The sequence below is a fragment of the Pelophylax lessonae genome (genome assembly GCF_965119305.1).
Source record: "Pelophylax lessonae genome assembly, chromosome: 5".
Lineage (NCBI taxonomy): Eukaryota > Metazoa > Chordata > Amphibia > Anura > Ranidae > Pelophylax > Pelophylax lessonae.
Genome location: NC_138772.1, coordinates 317,431,536 through 317,453,976, shown reverse-complemented (window position 1 = coordinate 317,453,976; position 22,441 = coordinate 317,431,536). Strand labels below are relative to the sequence as shown.

At 40.8% G+C, this 22,441-nt stretch overlaps 1 protein-coding gene across 1 annotated transcript in view; it reads left to right on the top strand.

Moving 5' to 3' along the window:
* The window catches only part of WRNIP1 (WRN helicase interacting protein 1), a 202,014-nt gene that overhangs the window by 25,828 nt on the left and 153,745 nt on the right, over nucleotides 1-22,441 (top strand). Inside the window, exons 2-3 of the mRNA XM_082258763.1 lie at nucleotides 4,870-5,061; nucleotides 17,652-17,884. Of these exons, the coding sequence (XP_082114889.1) occupies nucleotides 4,870-5,061; nucleotides 17,652-17,884 (425 nt within the window). The remainder of the gene's footprint in view (nucleotides 1-4,869; nucleotides 5,062-17,651; nucleotides 17,885-22,441) is intronic.

The following is a 22,441-nucleotide window of genomic DNA, read 5'->3' as shown; positions in this document are numbered from 1 at the left end:
GGCCGAATTCTGTACTGACTGGCGAACAATCGGCCGTTCTGGTGTTGGCCTACAAAAATTTTAATGCCTGCACGACAGATTCTTTTCGGCCGAAAGTGCGCTGTCGGCTGTCGGAAGCATCATACTAACAAGCCTACAATCGGCCGATCGGTCCTCGGCCGAATATTTACGGCCGACAATCGGTACGTGTGTACGAGGCTTAAGGGCTTTCCTCCACTGGGGTCACATATTCAATGCTCACAAACACTTTGAAAATGTACCTTGAGTTTGTCTGCGAACATGTGTAATCACCCTTAAGGCCCTGTTCACACCTGAGCGTATTTCAGCTCATAAAACGCTCATCTCTGAAGTCTCAAAATACCCAACAAGCAAAATCCATTCATTTCAATTGCCCTTGTTCACTTCTGAGCATTTTGTCGCCCGAAGCAAAACGCCTGAAGCTCAAAAAAGTACATGAGCTTCTCTTTTGGCAGATTACAAGCGTTTTTGTTAGCTGTCAATGCCTGCCTCCAAACACCTGCAAAAAACTCCTGAAAAAAGCCAGAAAATAACGCCTGAAAAAACACCTAAAAAAGCCCCAAAAAACGCCTGAAATTATATGTTTAGGTGTGAATGGAGCCTAAATGGCAGAAGTTTTCGGTTGTTTCTCATGTGAATGATAAGCATGCAACTTGTATAGTGTGCTAGCAAAAAACATGCCAATATTTTTACATGTACAGTAGAAATGACAAAGAAAACATGGGCATGTGTACAGAAAGATGACCCACAGTCTCTTCAGAAAGCATCTTATGGTGAGAGATTAATGTTGTTTGCCATTTAGCAGATAGGCAGGATTATTTATTGTTAGCACATTCCCGTAAATGCTTCTACCCCACAGTGTTGCTTTTGTGCCAGCCACCCCCAGATTCCTGTGGTTCCTCGTCTCATTTTTGAGGTTGAGAAAACCTAGATGGAGAGGGCCCAGGGGGCCCACATAACCTAGAATAAATAAAGACAGGTGCAGGAGAATGCTCCGAGGGCAGGGAAGAGATTATATTAGAGCAGAGTGATGCGGATAGTATCAGTTTAGCATTTTGGCCCATACAGACTTAGTGCACTGGGCGTAATTCCATCCTCGACATGCATAGAACTCCTGCGTTGTTTTGACATTCATCCGATGTCCTAACGGTGATCGGATATGAGAAGTATTGGTAGTGCTGGTAACCTTTGCTTGGGTTTTTAAATTGGAATTTATCACCTAGATAGATGAGCCAACTGTGGAATCTGAGCAGACATCAGAAAAAAAGGATATTCACGTGCATTTCTAAAGAAGTTGACTGTCATTTTGGCTTGAATTGAACAGTAATTTAGATGCAAAAAAGAATGAAACTAAACGTGTCCAAAACTAAGGCCACGGTTAACTTCTGTATATTGAAAAATGCAGTTGAGGTTCTTTGCAATTATTACTTTTTCCTGCAAAAGTTGAGCCTGCCTCTGCCCCTCTGTTTCCCAAACTTCTCTTTTCATTCTTTAATTAATTAGTCTGCCTCACTGACCAATTGGCTGGCTCAGGAGGTGTGCTGGGACCTGCCCTTGCCTGCCTTTCAAAATTTATGTTGGTATCTAGGTGGACAGCTTCAAGGAAGGCTTAGCGCAGGGGTGCTCAACCTGCAGCCCTCCAGCTTTTTTGGAACTACAAGTTCCATCATATTTCATGCCTTTGGGAGTCATGCTTGCAATGCCTCATGGGACTTGTAGTACTGCAACAGCTTGAGGGGCACAGGTTGAGCACCCATGGGTTAGTGGGCTGGCCAAAGGTCAATTACAGGAAAATTATTTATACCAGTGGTCTCCAAACTTAGGCCCAGGGGCCAGATGTGGCCCTTTGCTTGCCTGTATCTGGACCTTGGGGCAATAGTCCTCCAACCCCCCCCCTCCTTTTTTTACACCGGGATATTCTTGATGGACTCAGAGAAAGGAATTTTACAGGTAAGATTATACAAAAATTCCGTTTTTTTTTTGAATAACGATTTAAAGCTGGTAATCATTAATCTTGAAATTATGTGAAGTAAGACATAAAAACTAGAAAAAATAAAAGTGAAATAATAAAAATGAGCTTCCAGCTGCTTAATATTCTTGAGTCAATCAGTTTGCATTTTCTTTACGTTAGATTGAATAACACCCACAGTATATTTTCTCTTTAAATTCCTGTTTTTAGATGCAAAACTAAAATATTGGTTTATGTAGTTTTTATCATACAGCTGGCGATGCAATTTTTCATTCCTTTTAATGCACTTATCCTATTAGCATTGTAGAACTGACAGAGCTGTGTCTGTTCACCTAAAGCATGTGTATGATCCGTATTGCTATATCAGAAGAGGCATGCTCATTAAACATTTGCAAGAGTGGTCCTTCAAATAAATGTTCATAGAGGGACAAGATGGCCCAGACAGCTTAAGAAACTAGAATAGGTGTGAGGCATGATCTGGCAGTGTCTGTGATACTCTGCAAGTGTTTATTGCACGCCATGTCCTTAGATATTTTATTTAGGATGAGACATCCAGGTTTCCTTTTTTGACTGGCTAATCCCTTCATATTTATGTACTTGTTTTTATGTTGTTCCTTTTAAATACTAGCAATATATGGAGCACTGTTTAATTGCTGCAATATCAATTACTTCACAATGGAACAATTTATAATTGTCCGGTCGAAGTTAAAGCCTAAGTTTAGCCAAAAATAAAAAAGTCAGCACAAGGGACGTCACTTGCCATCAACGAGATGTGTTGCGTTTCTGTCTGCTGCTTTAGGGTCCTTTCACACAGGTGTTCTGTTTTTCATCTGCCAGTTTTCAGATGAAAAACGTACAGCAATTCATTTCTATGGGCTTGACTAAATCTGTCAATGAGGAAGAAAAAAAAACACAGGAGCCGCACATCACACAAAACCCTCAAGTAATGAGTGGAGGCAGCCTCAGCCTAGAATCCTTCCTGGCCACAGCCCTGACATGTTTCGCCCTCCCCCGCCTATAGCCGTAACTAAGCTTGGTGGGCAGGGGGATACATGTCGGGGGTTTGGCCTGGACATAGTCTAGGCTAAGGCTGCTTGCCCTTTTTGCATGAGGGTTTTGTGTGATGTGCGGCTCCTGGGACTTTTTCTTCCTCATTGACTTTTATGGAGCTGAGATGAGCTCTTTCCCTGCCTGCACTCCCAGTAGTTGTCAGCATATAAGGACCTACTAGATTCTGAAGCGCCCCCCCCCCCCCCCCCCCTTAATTTCTTTGTATGGGGTCACATTGACTACATCTGCGTTCATTCAGGTCTGATTTTTAACAGTTTTATCCACCTAGACAGATCTGAATGGATGTAAATGGATGCTGTCTGTGACCATTCCATTTATGTTCTTTTTTTTTATGCAAGACAACAACTTTTGTCACTTATGATTCCTTTCTTCAACAACTAATAAATAGAATGCAAAAAATGGATGTGAACTGAAGAGCAAACTGATGTAAAATGAATAGAACGGGTGTGCAAGCTGGTGTAACCTAAATTAGTATTTATCAGTCATTTTTCTTAGCAAAAATGTGACTGAACTGCGGATACCAGTGTGAAAGGATCCTTTAGCCAGCTATATGTGGATTAAAATTAGGCTGGTTCAGCAGGGACTAGACAAATTTTAATTCATATATGGGCAGGAAGGTTGTATAGAAGTCAATCTACCTGTACTTGTGTACAACTGCCCTGTCAGATATTTCCTGCTCGGTCAGCCACGGCAGCTATAGCTGGGATCGCTGATCATTGTATATTGATGGCAGCAAAGTCTCCCCGCTGTGTGCATACAATATCTCAGCATGGAGGATCCCTTGATCCACATTGATATGTGCATGTGGGAGTCCAGTCATTTTTTCCGTTCAGCTTGCTGGTTGAATGAAAAAAATAAAATGACATGTCTATGGGCTGCATTCGCTGAAATCGTCCTCCTACAGTTCCTCCACCCCCCCCCCCCCAAAGTAATCTTCTGATGCAGAAGGGGTTAATAACACTGAGGGACCTGTTAACATGCTCACATCAAGTCTTTTTTGCCTACCCCCTTTGTTCATAAAAACTGTGCTATAGCTTCTATGAATCAAGAATCTTGCAATAGAGGACGAGCGGATGAAATAAAAAGCCGGCCACCTGCATTCATAGATAATTTTTCAATTTTTCAATCATAGAAGCTATAGTACAGCTTCTGAATGGAGGAGGTCTTCAGAAAGGGTTTTTGATTAGTACATATGACAGGTCGAATGGCTTTATTAACCCCGGCCACGCTAGAAAAAATAAAGCGACTTTATAGTAAGTAATGTCCCTTGTGCTGATTTTTCCCCCCCCCCCAATAATCTTTAACTATTTTTACTATAATACTGTACCACAGTAGAGCTGCACGATTCTGGATATAATGAGAATCAAGTTTTGTTTTGCTTAGAATAAAGATCTCAATTATCTCGCAATTTTCTGCATAACATCTTTCACATTATACAAAATAATTGGGCTAACTTTACTGTTTATTTATTTTTTTTTAATCAATTGAAATGTATTTTTTCCCAAAAAATTGTGTTTGAAAGAACGCTGCGCAAATACAGTGTGACATAAAATATTGCAATGACTGCCATTTTATTCTCTAGGTTCTTGCTAAGAAAATATATATAATGTTTCGGTGTTCTAAGTAATTTTCTAGCAAAAAATACTGATTTGTGATTGCTAGTGTCTGTGTCTTTTGGTACATGTCAACCTGTTTGTCTTCTGGTTTGTAAAATAAATTATTTTGTCTACCTGTTGTAGATGCATTTACACAAACTCTTCCCTAGGTGTTTTGTTGCATGTCTGTTAAAGCCATTTTCTTTTGCTTTCCAGACAACGTTGGCTCACATAATTGCCAAAAATACCAACAAAAACAATACACGCTTTGTAACTCTGTCTGCCACAAGTGCTTCTACCAATGATGTACGAGAGGTCATCAAGCAAGCCCAAAATGAGACTAAACTCTTCAAAAGAAAAACTATCCTCTTTGTTGATGAGATTCATCGTTTTAACAAAACACAACAGGTACACTGCAATTGCTAATTTTTAATTACTGGAGACTATACTACACATTTTAACCAACCAATATCAGTTGCTATAAATCTAGATGAAAAACTAATAATAAACCAGCATAACTGGCTGATTAAAATAAAAATATTTGTATATTGTCCGTTGAAGCGCACAGGAATATAGTGGAGTCTTGGACATGTGGATTATGCTCCAACTACAAGAGGTTGGGATACTTTAAGGCTCCTTTCACACGATCGGTGCGCTAGACGGAGTGCGTTTTGCTCAGCAGGGATTGATCCGCATGGAGCACCTGATCCGGTCTGCCAGAAAAACTGACAGGCGGACCGGATTGGAAAGCCCGTGTGAAAGGGACCTAAAGTGGGACTTTAGTCAGAAAATGAAGTCCTGCTAGATCACTTCTTCAGGTTGGCCCAATTTGCAGGTTTAGTTATATAAAACATTAAAAATAAGTGTCTATACTGTTTAAAATCCAGTAGCACACTATTTCACCCTGCTCTACACATGCTCTCCTTTTTAGGCACTGCTGAGTTTGTAGAGGCCGATCTGCTGACAGTCTAAGAGCAGAATTAAACCTTCCTATCCTATACAGCCAGGGCGCTGCTTCTGTTTAAACTGCAACTGCCATGATGCTGCACATGTAATCACACCGGCCATTTGATGATTTGACATTTTGGTTGAGGACACAAGCAAATGTGACAGTTAGCAATCCCGGCATTCCAAGAATGTAACTATTTTTTGAAACCGTTAAATCTATGGGTTTAGTTCTACTTTATGATTTACTGCTGTTTGTGGGCTCAGGGCTTCAACAAAATGGCAGCTTCCAGCAAGAAGCAAGTTGTTCTGGTTAAAGTTCCGCTTTAAATTTCTTTACACCTTACGCTTCCCCTAAATGTATTTTTGTCCCATTATTCTAAGGCGCTAAAAGGCAAGCTGTGATGTTGGACAGCCCCCTCCCCTGTTCAGTGCATAGCCACCCAATAACTCAGTTAGTTAGTGAGTAAATGCATGAGATAGGCTGCTGTGCTTGTCTCCAGCTCATTCCTCTGCATATCTATTGCTGGTGTTTGTCACGGCAGATACTGGGAACCCGGAGAAAAGCATGGTTGTCAAGGCAGCCTATCTCATTGCAAGGTGTGGTCAGGCTGTTTTGTGCCAGGAGGGGGAAGGGGGCATCTTGTATGACATCACAGCTAACCTTAAAGGACATCTAGAAAAATAGAAAAAAGTACAGGTGGTACTTTGTCCCATGGGGAAAAGGATAGGTGTAAAAAAATTAAAGTTATACTTCTTCAAGACAGCCCTGCCAATTGTCAAGCCAAAGTTTTTTGCTAGTGTCCTAAGAGGCTTTCTGGGGAAAAAAACATGTAAAACCCTATCTACTTTTTTTCGATAAAGATGCTGTATACACCGTAGATAAATTAATATCTGGTGATTCTTATCTTTAAATAGGACTTTAAAATGCTGAATGAGCTTATCTCTGAAAACCAACTATCTGGATCAGTGTATCCCCAGCAACAGATTTTAGGCTGTAACCAGACCCCTGGGAAAGAAATTGGCTGCACACCTCTGCCGGTCAAATAGATTTATTGAAAAATGTATAAAACTGCCACCAGTACACAGACACAGACCATGGAAAGGTTGACGTTGTTCACACTGACAAAGTGCTTCTTAAAAAACGGTTTTGAAGAAGTACATTGTCAGTGTGAAACGCATAAATCTTTCCATGGTCTGTGTCCTTGTCCTAGTGGCAGTTTTATACGTTTCAATAAATCTATTGGACCGGTGGAGGTGTGCAGCCAATTCTTTGCTAAGTTGTACACACGTATGCGAGCCGGGGCCAGCACCAAGTCCCACCTGTCCTCAGGATTACACCTCTCATCTGGAGCAGCAAATTGGCCTGTCTCTTTTCCCTGTGTGTAAACAGACCCTACTGGACCACAGATTGCAGAGCTAGCCTGCATGGTAACCTTCAGACACTGGGCTTTGTGTGGTGGCACTTTCAACCCTTGTGTACTGTGTTAGTCACAGAGCATTTTCTGGGTCCAGAGTCTTTGCACAGCTTCTGGTGTAACTCCCTGTGAACTTTCATAGTGAGTAAGGTTAGTCTGGCCTAAATAGTGAGCTGACTCCCTTTACCTTCTTGCTAATGCCATTTTAAGGTGGTAATGGTCATCATCTGCCAGTAGGGAGTGTGTGCTTGTATGTGCTGCACGCACTTTCTCTGCCTAAAGACAGTATTTTCCTGCTGCTCATGCTTCTCTGTGCATTGTGGATAAGTTATCTTTCCACTGCCCACCTTCAGCGACTTGATCGGCTCTAGCCACCTACACACCTCCTTAGCGCAGCTGCTCTTATTTGTAAAAAAGGAGAGTCATCTTCTTGTTTCGGATCTAGTTGTCATTTTCTCTGCTTCATGGTGCAACATATCTTTTAATATATTTAGAAAGAACATTCTTGCTGCAATGGGTCACCTCAAGCCCTTCTCCACTATTGGTACAGGGGACAACTTTTTGGCTTCCCCAGCAGGGCCGGCACCTGTACCTTGGGACCCTTATTACACCACGTTTGAGTCTTATATAATGGTTTGTAGGTACAAAATGACTTCTGTTATGCCGGAGTTTAGTACAACATGCTTATACCAGAGATGCATGCAATCTCTCAGATCATTGATCGTTTCAAGAGGCTGTCTAATTGTCCAAGTTTTTGACATTGGGTATATGCTTGAATCGGTTTAATGTTGCTGTATGATTTATTAGATCATGTGTGGTTGGAATTATGTATACCAGCTCTGGTTCATTTTCTCAGCACTGCATATGTGTAAGTGTGTTTAAGTGGCATTCTGAGATGAGAGTTGACTCAGCTGCATCATATACCCTCCATGGCTGATGATGCATATAACCCTGATGTGGACCTTTAATCCCATCATTACGATTAAGCCAGATATAGTATGAAACCCGTTAGAAGGGCATGACGCATGGGAAGAGTCTTAATGTTGAAGCCAATCCGTACATGAAACATTACCTTGCTGATATAAAAAGTGCGGCTCCACGTCTCTTGTTGGGTGGTTTGGATATTGAGCCAGACAGGCTCAGCTTGGAACATCGGCACCCAGCAGTAGCCTTTTGCAATTAGCAGGTGAACATACACTGTAGCTTTGAGCGGTACTTTTTGTTTTTGGGATGATGGGGAAAACACATCTCGGTTTTTATTTTTTTACCACTGTGCTATTTTGAGGAAAGCTTCTTGCAGTTCTTCCTCTTTCTATCAGGCTAATATTCTTTATTATTATTTATTAAAGGTTCTTCACCCCCAGCGCTTCACTTTTTATGATTCGGAGTATCGGGTCAGGCAGATTTGCACTGTGGTCATCATGCCCCTAAGATACTTTTAGGTGAGAGATGATTGGTCTCCTTTTTAGCCTTCTGAGACAGGTGCTTTTACCAGCTAGTTTCTGCTACTATTTATTCTTGTTACTGCCTGCTCTTTTTTTCATACCAGAGTTGTAAATTACCCCTCCTCTTTACAAGGATTTAGGGCTACTATCTACCTACTTGCACTTCTATTTTTCCCTTTTACATAAAAATCTATCTGTTGAGAGAGAGACTATGTACCTCCCTCCCCCTGAGGTTAAGGGATTTTCTTCTAGACATACCTCCTTGTTTTTAAGTCTCCTTTCCCTAAATATCAACGGTTACAGTATCTTGTAAAAGTGAGTACACCCCTCACCTTTTTGTAAATATTTTATTATATCTTTTCATGTGGCAACTGAAGAAATTACACTTTGCTACAATGTGAAGTAGTGAGTGTACAGTTTGTATAACAGTGTAAATTTGCCATCCCCTCAAAATAATTCAACACACAACCATTATTGTCTAAACCGCTGGCAACAAAAGGGAGTACATCCCTAAGTGAAAATGTGCAAATTGGACCCAAAGTGTCTATATTTTGTGTGGCCACCATTATTTTCCAGCACTGCCTTAACCCTCTTGGGCATGGAGTTCACCAGAGCTTCACAGGTTGCCACTGGAGTCCTCTTCTACTCCTCCATGACCACATCACGGAGCTGGGGGATGTTAGAGACCTTGCGCTCCTCCACCTTCCATTTAAGGATGCCCCACAGATGCTTATTAGGGTTTATGTCTGGAGACATGCTTGGCCAGTCTATCACCTTTACCCTCAGCTTCTTTAGCAAGGCAGAGGTCGCCGAAATGCCCATCCAGAGGCCCCATACCTTGTTAAACTTCTGAGGGCACCCCCTACTCATGTATGTGAGTCTGTACAACCGAGTCAACCAGCGCCCTCCAAGAGGACACCCAAGGTGGGTCGGGCGACTTCCAACCGAGTAGGATAACCTCCCTGGCATAGAAGAGGAGATAAAACACAAGCTGCATGTGAACCCTAGGGGAGACCAGCTCGCAGTGACCCAGCAGCAACACACGGGGATCCAGGACCATCGTGGAAACTCCCATGTCCTGTATTTTAGCGACCAACCCCCCCCCCCCCCCAGAACAGAAGGTCTGGACCACAGGACAAGACCACACCATATGCATAAAGGTGCCAACCTGGCCACAGCCCCTGTGGCACATCGAGCTACCTGGGTAAATCCTAGCTACCCTCTGGGGGGTGTAGTACGCCCTATGAAGGAACTTGAGTTGGATAAACCTATCCCTAGCAGAGATCATCCTGGATATATAATAACCCAACCCCTCCTCCCAAGTATCAGCATCCAACGAGGGGATATCTTCCAAACAGCTAAGAGTATGTCACAGCTACCCCCCCCCCCCCACCTTACCAGCTATCCTAAGGTAGACCGAGGACAGAATATGATCAGCGTTTCTGGTGATAACGAAGCGCTCCACTGTGTTGGGGGCCAGTAAAAGTACCCGAGGGAATTGCAAGCGAGCGGCGTGTTGCAGTTGCAAATACCTAAACAACATGAAGACGGGAAGGCAGAACTTAGAGTATATGTTGGCATTTATGGTTCCCTCAATGAACTGTAGCTCCCCAGTGTCATCAGCACTCATGCAGCCCCAGACCATGACACTCCAACCACCATGCTTGACTGTAGGCAAGACAAACTTGTCTTTGTACTCACCTGGTTGCTGCCACACACACTTGACACCATCTGAACCAAATAAGTTTATCTTGGTCTCATCAGACCACAGGACATGGTTCCAGTAATCCATGTCCTTAGTCTGCTTGCCTTCAGCAAACTTTACAGGCTTTCTTGTGCATCATCTTTAGAAGAGGCTTCCTTTTGGTACAACAGCCATGCAGACCGATTTGATGCAGTGTGTGGCGCTAACAGGCTGTCCCCCACCCCTTCAACCTCTGCAGCAACCCTGGAAGAACTCATACGTCTATTTCCGAAAGACAACCTCTGGATATGACGCTGAGCACGTGCACTCAACTTCTCTGGTGGACATTGGGGAGGCCTGTTGTGAGTGGAACCTGTCCTGTTAAACTGCTGTATTGTTTTGGCCACTGTGCTGCAGCTCAGTTTCAGGGTCTTGGCAATCTTCTTATAGCCTAGGCCATCTTTATGTAGATGAGAAGTCTATTTTGAACACAGTGCTGGAAAATAATGATGGACACACAAAATATTGTCACTTTGGGCCCAATTTTGGACATTTTCACTTAGGGGTGTATTACTTTTTGTTGCCAGCTGTTTAGACATTAATGAATGTGTTTATTTAATTATTTTGAGGTGACAGCAAATTTCCACTGTTATACAAACTGTACACTCACTACTTTACATTGTAGCAAGGTGTCATCTCTTCAGTGTTATCACATGAAAAGATATAAAAAAATCTTTACAAAAATGTGAGGGGTATACTCACGTTTGTGAGATACTGTAGATATATTAAGCTTACGCCACTACCTTTAGTGAACATTTTATTTGTTGACCACCTTAGCTGTTGGTTTTTATTTTTCTGGACATACCTTGTCTGTCCAAGTCTCTTTTCCTAAAATGTCAAGGGTTAGGAAGACTAGGATTAAAGCTTTGCCTTATTTACCGTTTCTTTCTTGTTGATCAACTTTGCTGTTGGCTTTTTTTTTTTGCTTTCTCTGATTTTCCACCGGTTTTACCATATTAGATGGTTGGTTGTCTTCAATATTGTTAATTGAGGCCCATCATTCTTTCATTATCAATTTTCTCTTCAAATGGTATTAGACCCAAAACCAAAAATGTAATACATTGTAGATTGCCAATCATTAGCTATGATGTCTGCAATAGTTTTCTTTTTAGGTTGTTCCCTCTGTTTTCACCTGTTGCTCTGGCCAGTAACACACCACCTGTATTGGAGTACCTACACTCTGGATAAAGGAGCAACAGAGATACATTTTGGACAGCAGGATTGGCAGTCTGGGGGAAGGAAAGTGTTAGATGTACTAGCAGTTTTAAATACTCTAAACAAAAGCCAAACTCGCCCTAACACTTTTTAAGAAGTTACAGCTACAATTTTTTTTTCTTTTGGAATAAAGGTTTTTCATAAATAAAGAAAAAGAAAAGCTGATCATTTGTAACACCCCTTTTAGTCTTAAATTGTCTCAACTCTGTAACACCCCTGTCACACCAATCGCAACATTGAAATAATGCTACTTCACTTTAAGTAGCATGCTTTCAAATTAACATTTCAGTACTACTTCTGGTAGATATCTGTGCGACTTCATGCACAGATGTTTATGTAAGTCACACCTGAACTTGCAAAAAGTAGTGCAGGAAGTCCTTTCAAAATCAGTGCGACTCCGACAGTCGAAATCGCACCGATTTGACTGCTTTCGATGCAGACAATAGTGTGCGACTTGTCAGGCAATTTGAAACTGTCAAATCACAAGACAAGTTGCACCGGCGGGACTAGGGGCTTACTGATACATGTGCTTGACAGCTTTTTTTGTTGAAAAACTGCAGACTTTTTGGCAAGATCAACAGCTGAAAATAAAGCAAAGAAAGCTTTAACAAAGGTTTTATTTAAATAAAAGCTGATCCTTGTAAAATCCTTGTCAGTGCTAAATGGTTTGTCTCTAACCTGCAGAACAGCTTGTTCTGTTGAGAAAAAAAATACTTATTGGCTGGATTAACTGTTAGTAAAGGAAAGAAAGCCAAAAAAGAAAACGAAGGCAGCCATCACATCTAAGAATTGGTATGCTGCAATACAATCAAAGATTGCTTTGGGTTTATTACCGCTTTAAAGGAGATTTCCTGCCCTGGTATTGATCCTCAGGTGTCTTACCTGTGGTTTGTGGCATTTTTACCATATTGTTTGTCATTTTCTGCCAAACCTCCTGATGCTATTATAAAATGGTTTCCACCTCTGTTGGGCCTCTTTTGGATGTTCCACACGTCCTAGAATATACTACAATCCCCTGTCTCTCAGTGGACTAAAAAGATAATAAGAATTTTATACTTGCCATAAAAGCTTTTCATTAAAGTCCATTTTGAGACACAGGTCCTTCCAGTCTGTGTTATTGGCCTTATGTACTGCTAGTTCAAAAAATTGAGGCATGATAGTTTGAGGCAGCTTGTTTACTAGTGTGCCAACCTCCTGTAGGTGGCTTATACAATATAACCAATATGCCCTAGAATAGGCATTATTTACTAGGTGATACTAAATGGGACCAAATATTCTGAACAAAGAACACAGAGAAGAAGTGGATATTTTAAATAATGGCATTCATCGGTGCATTATATCAAGTAAGGAGTATAGATGAAAGTTCAACATACGTGGCTCAATTTTTGTCTTAAAAGGCTAATCAAGGAGAAGCAACTATTTTTCAAAAAATAATAAAACAGAAGGGACAACTTCAACATTTAGGGGATATAAAAATGCCATAAGAAATACAAAAAAAGCAACCGGATCAGCTAAAATAGACTATAAGAAACATATTGCAATGAAAAGCAAGAAGACCCCCCAGCATTCTGCATACATTTTTTGTCTGTTAATGCACATGAAAAATATAAATTTTAATAGAAGAAATAGTAATGCCAATACTAACTGAAACAAAGGGCTTTTATGGTTGTCTGAAGCTAGGGTTCAAAGCAGACAAAGTCCAAAATAGAAGTAAATCGTCAGGACCTGATGGTTTACCCTGCAAGTCAGGAAACTTAGCTCAATGATAGCAATACCACTATTGCTGATTTTTAAAGACACCTTAATAACGGGAATGGCTATCAGCTGATTGACATGGGGCAAATGCGTTGCCAATATCCAAAATAGGATCTATGTGTGTACTAGAAAACTACATACCAGTCACCCTAACTCTGTTGTATGTAAGGTGTTTGAGGGGATGCAGAGGGACTCTTTTTTTAGAATTTGATGGGAATTATAACAATTAACGTGAGTTTATGAAAAACCATTCCTGTCAGACCAACCTGTTAACATTCTCAGCTGAGGTGAGCAGTAGTTCAGATAGAGGTAGGGAAGGAAACATAATTTATCTGTATTTTGCAAAAGCAATTGATACTCTTTCCAATAAATGCCTAATTTACAAACTAAGTAATGGCAAACAATTCAGCCTCTGAGTGGGGTTTCCCCAGAGTTCTGTCCTAGCGCCAATACTGTTTAACTATTTTATAAATTACATTGAGGTTGGATGAAATTGAGCGTTCAGTTTTAGCATTTGCTGGTGATTCTAAATTATGCAAGGAAATCCTGTCAACACAAGTGAAATTCTAGTAAAGTTTCAAATAGAGCTGCACGATTCTGGAAAAAATGAGAATCACAATTTTTTTGCTTATAATAAAGATCATGTTTCTCTAATGATTCTCAGAATTACATCATCTTTTACATTATACAAATAAATTGGGCTAACTTTACTGTTTAGTTTTTTTTTAAATTCATTAAAGCGTATTTTTCCCCCAAAAAAACTGCATTTGAAAGACTTCTGCGCAACTAATGTGCGACATAAAATATTGCAACGATTGCCATTTTATTCTCTAGGGTCTGTGCTAATAAAAAATTTATATAAATATAATGTTTGGGGGTTCTAAGTAATTTTCTAAAAAAAAAATACTGATTTTAACTTTTAAGCAACTAGTGCCAGAAAAAGGTTTAGTCTTTTAAGAGGTAAACTGCCCTCCTTTACAGACGGAAGTTCATTCCTTTGATCTAAAAGAACAAAATGATACATTGTAGACCATTGTGTTTATAGTTATCTAGCAGCCTTAACAAGGTTGATAAACATTTGCTGGAGACTCTTTTTTTTTTTTTGACAGCTGTCAGCGAGCAGAGAACAGTTCTGTAAGAATCGAGGACATGCCGTTTTTAGGATCGTTGGGGGGGGGAATCGAGATCCCAATTTTTTAACGATTAATCGTGCAGCTCTAGTTTCAAGTGATTTAAGTAAAAACATTACAGAAAGGCCTTGATAGAATAGGACGGTTGGTGGCTACTTGGTAGATGAGTTTACGCATTTGGATACTTAAATTGTGCATGCAAAATATTATTGGGAAGATTTGGGAATCAGAGATGGAAAAATTCTTGGGGGTACTGGTAGACCACAGACTTACCAACAGCATGCAATGCCAGCTTGCAGCTAATATAGCAGGTAGAATACTTTTGTGCATTCAAAAGAGTGTTTATTTGAGAAATCGATACTTTTACTTCTTTATAAAACATTAGTTTGGCCTCATTTTGAGTATGCAGTGCAGTTTTGGTCACCTATCAACAGATAGATTGAACTAGAAAGAGTTCAGCTTAGAGCAACAAAATTAAAAAGGGAGCTGGAAGAACTCGGCCATGAGGAGCAACTAAGCAAATATTTCTTATTATTATAATACAGGATTTATATAGCGCCAGCAGTTTATGGAGCACTTTACAACTTAAGGGTAGACCATGCAACTACAATACACTTTAATACACTAGCATATTACTTGTTCTGCTTAGAGACAAGGCACTTAAGATGAGATCGCAAAAAGCTGTTTATTCTAAAGATTCCTGATATGCAAATTCTCTTTTGCCGAAAAAGTCTAGCCATTTTTTATGTTAAAATCCAATTTAAAACCGTGTCATCCTAATTCATAAGTGCAATACATAAGGCACAATCAGTATTCTTTTCCAAACTATGTATAACCATAAGGATATATAGATAGAAGAAGAGAAGGGTCAAGACCTTAAAGAAAGTAATAAAAAACATGAATGTTGATTGGGCTACAGTAGAGAAGCTTGTAGGTCAAGGAGGGCACAGCAGGCTGCCATGGATTTCCTGATAATTGTCAGAAACACAGCACTGCCAGAAAACCCTCTATACACTTTTCGCTATTGTTTTTCTTTTAAGATTTGACCCCAAACATCAAAGAATCAAGCAGGTATGCAAGCAGATCTTGTTGTGTTCAGTTCACCATAAGGCCCTGCATTGATGGACTTTTAAAGTGATAGTAAAGGAATTTTTTTTTTTTTGTTAATAACAAACTTGTTATACTTACCTGATCTGTGTAGCAGTTTTCCACAGAGCAGCCCCTATCCCCCTGTCCTCGGGGGCCCCCAATGGTGCTCTTGGCCCCTCCCTCCTCCCAATTGCCCCCACAGCAAGCAGCTTGCAATCGGGCCACCCTGGCAGGCTGACTCCCTAGCAGCTATTCTTCGTGTCCATTCACACACACAGCCGTGGCTTGCCCACCCCTTCTCATTGGCTCACTGGCTGTGATTGACAATGGCTCCCACTGCCGTCTCAGCCAATGAGGAGGGAGAGTCCCCGTAGAGCCGAGGCTTTCGTGCACATCGCTGGATCGTAATGGGCTCAGGTTAGTATTATGGGGGGCTTGAGGGGCTGCTGCAGAGAGGTTTTTTACCTTCACGCATAGAATGCATGAAGGCCTTGAGCCTTTAGAACCATTTTAAGCGGGTTTTGCATTCCTATACTGGTCAAATGCAATCAGGGCAAGCCCAAAATTAATCAACACTGGCCCTAAATGTAAAATGTTTCCAGAAGTTCTGCCTAAGTACTTTCATATTTTTTTGTCAAGGTCATGTTAAAAGGATTCCCAGAGTTATTCAAATTGGATAACTGCTTCTGTGCTGTTCATAATATTGCAAATGGACTTCAAGTATTTCTCCAAAGCATTTGTAGCTCTAGAGGCAGCTCTAGCTCTATTATTGACAAATCATAATGAATTTTTGCCTTTCCTAAATTGTATTTGTATCTGCCCAATTATACTTGCTAGAATAAATTTCCCATATAATGGTCAATATTTTATAGCCCTAGGTATGGCTTTGTTACTTGCCTATTGCGAGCAGTCTGATGTAGACACTTTATGCACGGGGTCCTGTTTTAGGGACATATGTTGAGATTATCATCAAGATGGCCACAAATATAAGGTGAGTCAGATGTACCAATAGAGCATGTCATACTTTATTTGGCCAGATGAGATATTTGACCAAGTGATATTTATGACATGAAAGGTGGAGGCTTCCATTTCTGACTTCTCACTCTGCAAATGCTAATTACCTGGCTGTCATACTAACACTCTTTATGGCAGACTTTCCTGATTTTCATACATGTTTCATCTCATTAATTTGGAAAGTATTGAAGCCAGAGGGTTAGAATAACCGCAAGGAAAGTGGCAAATTCAATCAGCATTGGAAGTCTCTATTCCTCCCAGCCAAAGGTTTTCTGTATACTCAGACTTAGAGTTTAGAGTTCTACAAATTTAAGATGTACAAGTAATCAGAGCACTTCAGGGGGTTCTTGTGATAAACCATTACACACTGAGAGTACTTTTTTAGTCTTTTGTTGTTAGAACAGGGCGCATTATTTATGATGGGAAAAAAACAGATCTAGATGTGTTGGCATTGTCAAAGTTGCCCTGAATATGATGCTACCTAGATGTACTTCTTCAGGATCACAAATGGCTTTATCTATGGGTTCTTTCACACATTCTGTCAATTTGTAAATTAGGTTATGCATATCGTGTTAATTTGCAAAACTAAAGTGGCTGTGAAAGTGCCCTTACAGGTAAAAAATCTTTAAAATCTATTTGGTGCTTTAGAATCTTTTCAATCTTCAGAATTTGAGAGGGTTTACAAGTGGTAATATCACCTGTCTCAAGATTAGTGTTCTATTCCCGATCAGTAGAGGCACATTATAAGCACTACTGATGCTTTACTTGAACGTAGAACTGAATCTTGACACACTATCAAATGTACATCACAAGTGCACAAACAACGCTTACTACGAATGAATGAAGGATCTGGATTAACTTGTGGAAATGTAAATGGCTGTAGAACATTGCCATGTATATTAGCTAGCTAAGAAGTATGGAAGCTGTCACTTGAACACTTAGGATTGTTGTGTCGGACTCCCAGGGAAGAAGTGGAAGGATTTTGTTGGCTTTTTTTTTCTAATCCCTCATAGTATGTTGGTTATGTGTACTGCTTAGCATTGTCTTCCCTGCAGTTTTTATATACAGTACATGTTAAGGTAAGTTACCTTGCTCTTAGTTCTTAGTTTTAGTTGCCAGAGCACTGGTTCTGTACTGCAATGCATGAAAAGATGTAGCTCTATTTATTTGCAAACAACACTCATGAAGTGTGTACTCACTCGGGGTATATCAGATGATCTTTCTGCTTCCCTCCCATCTTCAGGACACCTTTCTACCACACGTAGAATGTGGGACAATCACTCTAATTGGAGCAACAACGGAAAACCCTTCGTTCCAGGTGAACACTGCGTTATTAAGCCGCTGCAGGGTTATTGTCTTGGAGAAGATCTGTGTGGAGGCGATGGAGGCTATTTTGAAGCGAGCCGTAGACTCCTTGGGAATCCAACTTCTAAGAGAGGATGAGAGGGCTGAGTGCAGTAGCAGCGATGCTTCAGAGTAAGTACTAGAGAAAGAGGCAGGCAGCGGCAGAGAAAAAAAAAAATCCCACAAGTGTCTCATCTGTCAAAGAGACAAGAGAGGGGTGGGGGTAGAGGGGGAAGGTGGAGCAGCAACCTGTTATAGCAGCCTAAAAGTGTGTACAGATTGCTGATTCTTATTTTACATAATGCTGCTATTTCATACCAGGTTTATCATTTTAGTGGCTGCTGCTTGCTTATATCATTTTATAAATTATTATGCTAATTTTTTTTTTTTCCCCTAACTTTATTTTGTTTAGTTTTTAAAGTTTGTTTCTTTACTTGCACCACAACTAGTATGTGAATATTTATTACATTTTGTGTTACATAATACCAAACCAATCCCGCGCTAAAGTGTTAAGAGAATATTAATTATCTCATCATAGTCAAAAGCTGAATAAAAAAATAAAATAAATGAATGGATAAAAAAAATATATGAGAGACAGCAGCACTCCCTATATCTGCACACACTGATACAAAACAAAATAAATATATAATACAGCACAACAGTTGGACAGCGCAACACATTAGTATTATTTTTTGTTTTAGCTTGTGCTGCTTAATTCTTTAAAACTGATAACTTTAGTATTTTTGGTAGCCTATTTTTACAGCCTTTAAGGGAGTAGAAATGTTGATTGGTTTGTTTTGAAGTTTAAATAAAGCCATATCAATCGCCAACATTTTCTTTAAACATTGGACTTCATGGAATTGTAATTCCTACTTTTTGCATCACTAGGTTTTAAACATTTTTGGGGAGAAAAGCAAACAAGCATACTGAATTTTTAATAGGTATAAAACGCTGTATCAGGGGCTGATATTCATAAGAGAAAACATATAACAAAGCTATTGTTAAGCAGGATGAAACTGTGCTTACCCTAAAGACCCAGTCATGTGCAGGGGGAATTTAAAAACAACTGCTTTTTGCTATTATTAAGGCCCCTTTCACACTATTGCAACGCAATTTTACCGCGATTTTGCGGCGCGATTTTTGCCGCGATTTTGAAAGCATGGGCAAGGCTATATGCCTCAAAATGCATTAAAATCGTGGCAAAGTAGTGCAGGAACTACTTTGAAGTCAGTGCGACTTCAAAACGCACTGATATGAATGGGGCTCATTGAAAATAATGGAAAACGACTTGTCATGCGATTTTGCGGTCCAAAATCGCGGGACAAGTCGCACTAGTGTGAAAGGGGCCTAAAGAATGAACACAGGTCCAACATGTTTACTACTAATCATTTCTAATTTACTGAGCTGGGACAAGCATGCAGCAAGTAAAATCGGAGGAAAGTCCTAATTTCCAATCTGCATACTTGTATCTTGGACATTGAGTCCAAATGTATTGAAACCAATAAATCATCGTAACAGCTAATAAACTAGCATTTTTTAAAAGGAGAATTAGCAAGCCACACTTTACATTGTTTTTTCAGTAAAGATGTACCTTAAAGTGATACTAAACAGAGAAGAGTTAATTGCCATATTTAACCACTTAAGCCCCGGAGGATTTGGCTGCTCAATGACCAGGCCCTATTTTGCCATTCCGCACTGCGTGACTTTAACAGACAATTGCGCAGCCGTATGACGCTGTACCCAAATGAAATTGACGTCCTTTTTTCCCCACAAACAGAGCTTTCTTTTGGTGGTATTTGATCACCTGTGCAATTTTTATTTTTTGTGCTATAAACAAAAAAAGACCGACAATTTTGAAAAAATAACAATATTTTTCAAATTTTTTTTATATGAAATTCTCAAAAAAAAAAAAAATGTAAAAATCTAAATTTACCATTTTAGGCCAATTTGTTTTCTGCTACATATTTTTGGTAAAAAAAAATCACAATAAGCATATTTTGATTGGTTTGTGCAAAAGTTATTGCGTTTACTAACTACGGGAAAGATTTATGTCATTTTTATTGTTTTTTTTTTTTAAGTAGTAATGGCGGCGATCTGCGTTTTTTTTTTTTTTTTTTGCGGGACTGCGACATTGCGGCGGACAGATCGGACCCCTGACTGACATTTTTGACACTTTTGGGGGTACCGGTGACATTACTACAGTAATCAGTGCTATAAATATGCACTGTTACTGTAAAAATGACACTGGCAGGGAAGGGGTTAACTTTATTGAAGATCAAGGGGTTAAGTGTGTCCCTAGGGGTGTGATTCTTACTGTCGGGGGGCGTGGCTAGTGAAGTAACCCCAGAGACCTCCTATATAGCAGGATCGCATAGCCTCTGTGCCTACTTAAGTGAGAATGACAGACGGCTGTGTTTGCATCAGCCGTTTGTCTTTCTCCCTCTCCTGCGGGAGATCGCAAGTGACCGGCAGCCATCTGAGCCGTTGGTCACACGCGGTGGCTCATCAGGGAACCAGAGCGCGCTCTCCTACAGGCTCGTGGGCGAACGACGTAGGTCTACGTCGCTTTGCCTGTAGGGGGCTGACTGCCGCAGTAAATAGTCGTGTGGCAGTCGACAAGTGGTAATTCACATAAATCATATATATCATGCCACTGTATTTTGTTTTAAAAAAAATTATAAATCTTCCAAGTATCTTATTGCTGCAGTGCTGTTGTGTGGTCATGTGATCTTTCCCTGTTCTTTGCCATCTGCAAGGAAAGATCTGTGCAAGGGAGCTTTTATTACTCTGCTATTGTATGCTGTCTACAGTGTGAGTCTGTCTGGCCAGCCCTGATTGATGCTGTGCTAGTCACATGACTAAAAAAAACAGTTTCAAAGGAGCAATTCAAATTAGACTATAAATATCAAAAACTATTTTACAACTCCCAAACAATCTTTATTGAACATAACGTGTATTTTTTGTGCAGTAATATGGTGTAGGCAGAGTCAAAGACAATTGACCCTAACTTTCATTTTGTTCATACGGCATCTGCATCCAAGGCTCTTTTTTTACTTTACAGGTGTTGGCAATTTATTATACTTTAGACTGATTATACTGATTTATACTGAAAAAAAAACAAAGCTTTTTAGTGAGTTTCTTAGTAAATGTAATCAATCACCATACTATATATTGCCCCAGAGTGTTTGACAATAGGAGGACATAGAGGAGGAAGGAGGGAGGGGAGTGTCATTTACCACTGTGCATATGCCCACATATGTGACTCTATAGTCACATGGACTGCACAGATAAAAAAAAATGCAGGAAAACAAGAGCTTAAAAGGAAACTGAAATATTAGCATTCTCAGTAGAGGACACCAGCAAGTCTACACAATTTCTTTCTCTCATGGAGGTAGCAGATCCCTCGGAACCCCGGCTTCCCATGGTTGCACTGACGGCGGTCCTGCAGTCCTTAGTGTCCTCGGTGGAAGTGGCGTGTGGGCAAATGCCCAGGAGGAAGCGTCCCCTGCCTTCCCCTGCTCAGTCTGTCTCATCTGATTCTGAGCATGGTGCCGATGTGGACGCGGCCCGTCCAGGGGGGCTTAATATCACACATCCAGATCCATCCGATAGTGAGGATGATTCCTCCATGGTCGCAGTAGTGAATGAAAAAGCTCTGGTAGACTCGCTTATCCCTGCAGTGCGTGAGACTTTAAAAATGGAGGATGTGGCTGATGTAGCCATGGATGTGGCTGTGTTGTTTGCTACGCATAAGTCACCTCGCACTCCAAGGGGGTTTCCTTATGTGCCTTATTATGACAGGTTTTCCTGTAAGGAATGGGAACAACTAAAATTACCCTTTGTGGTCCCCAAACGTTCTGCTGTACGTTACCCTTTGGAGGGAGTCACTTTTAAAAAAGTGGACTAATCCACCATTGGTGGACCCTCCTGTTTCCAGGTTGAATAAAGCAACCATGTTCCCAGTAGAGGAATCCCCGTCCTTTAAGGACCCAGCTGACAGAAAAGTGGAGACTGTGGCACGCAGAATGTTTACTATGGCTGGTTCCGCATTGCCGCTAGTCTTTGCCTCAGCCCTGGTGTCTCAGGCCCTAACTGAATGGGCCAAGCTTTTGCGCCAGGGCCTGGGGAGTGAGCAGGTCCCCGCTGCTTATGTTGATTTAGTGGACCAGTTGGTGCATGGGCTGCAGTTTATTTTTGATGCAGCTTTGGATACAGCTTCTGTGCTGTCCACACTTTCTGTTTCAGTGGTGGGGATTTGGCGCATGATGTGGCTTAAGAATTGGTCCAGAGGCCAAGCCTCTAAGAAAGCTCTCATTGATCTGCCCTTTCAAAGCGATCGCCTGTTTGGGGCTACCCTGGATGACATTATTAAGGGTTCCACAGTAGGGAAGAGTACCTTCCTGCCACAGTCAATGAAAGGGAAGGAGCCTCGTCGCAGACGGGGGTCCCTCCTTCTCTGCCCATAGAAAATTATTTTGTGCTCCGGGGACTGAGAATAAGGGAAATAGATCTTTCAAAACTTCCCCGGGAAGTTCAAAGCAACCTTGGTCTGGTAAGCCTAGAGCTAGCTTCTCCGGACCCACAGTCAAGACCCCTACAGCATGAAGGTCTGCCCTCACCCATTATTGGGGTGGGGGGACATCTTTGCAGGTTTACAGCCCCGTGGACTTCTTTTGTGAGCGTCAAGGA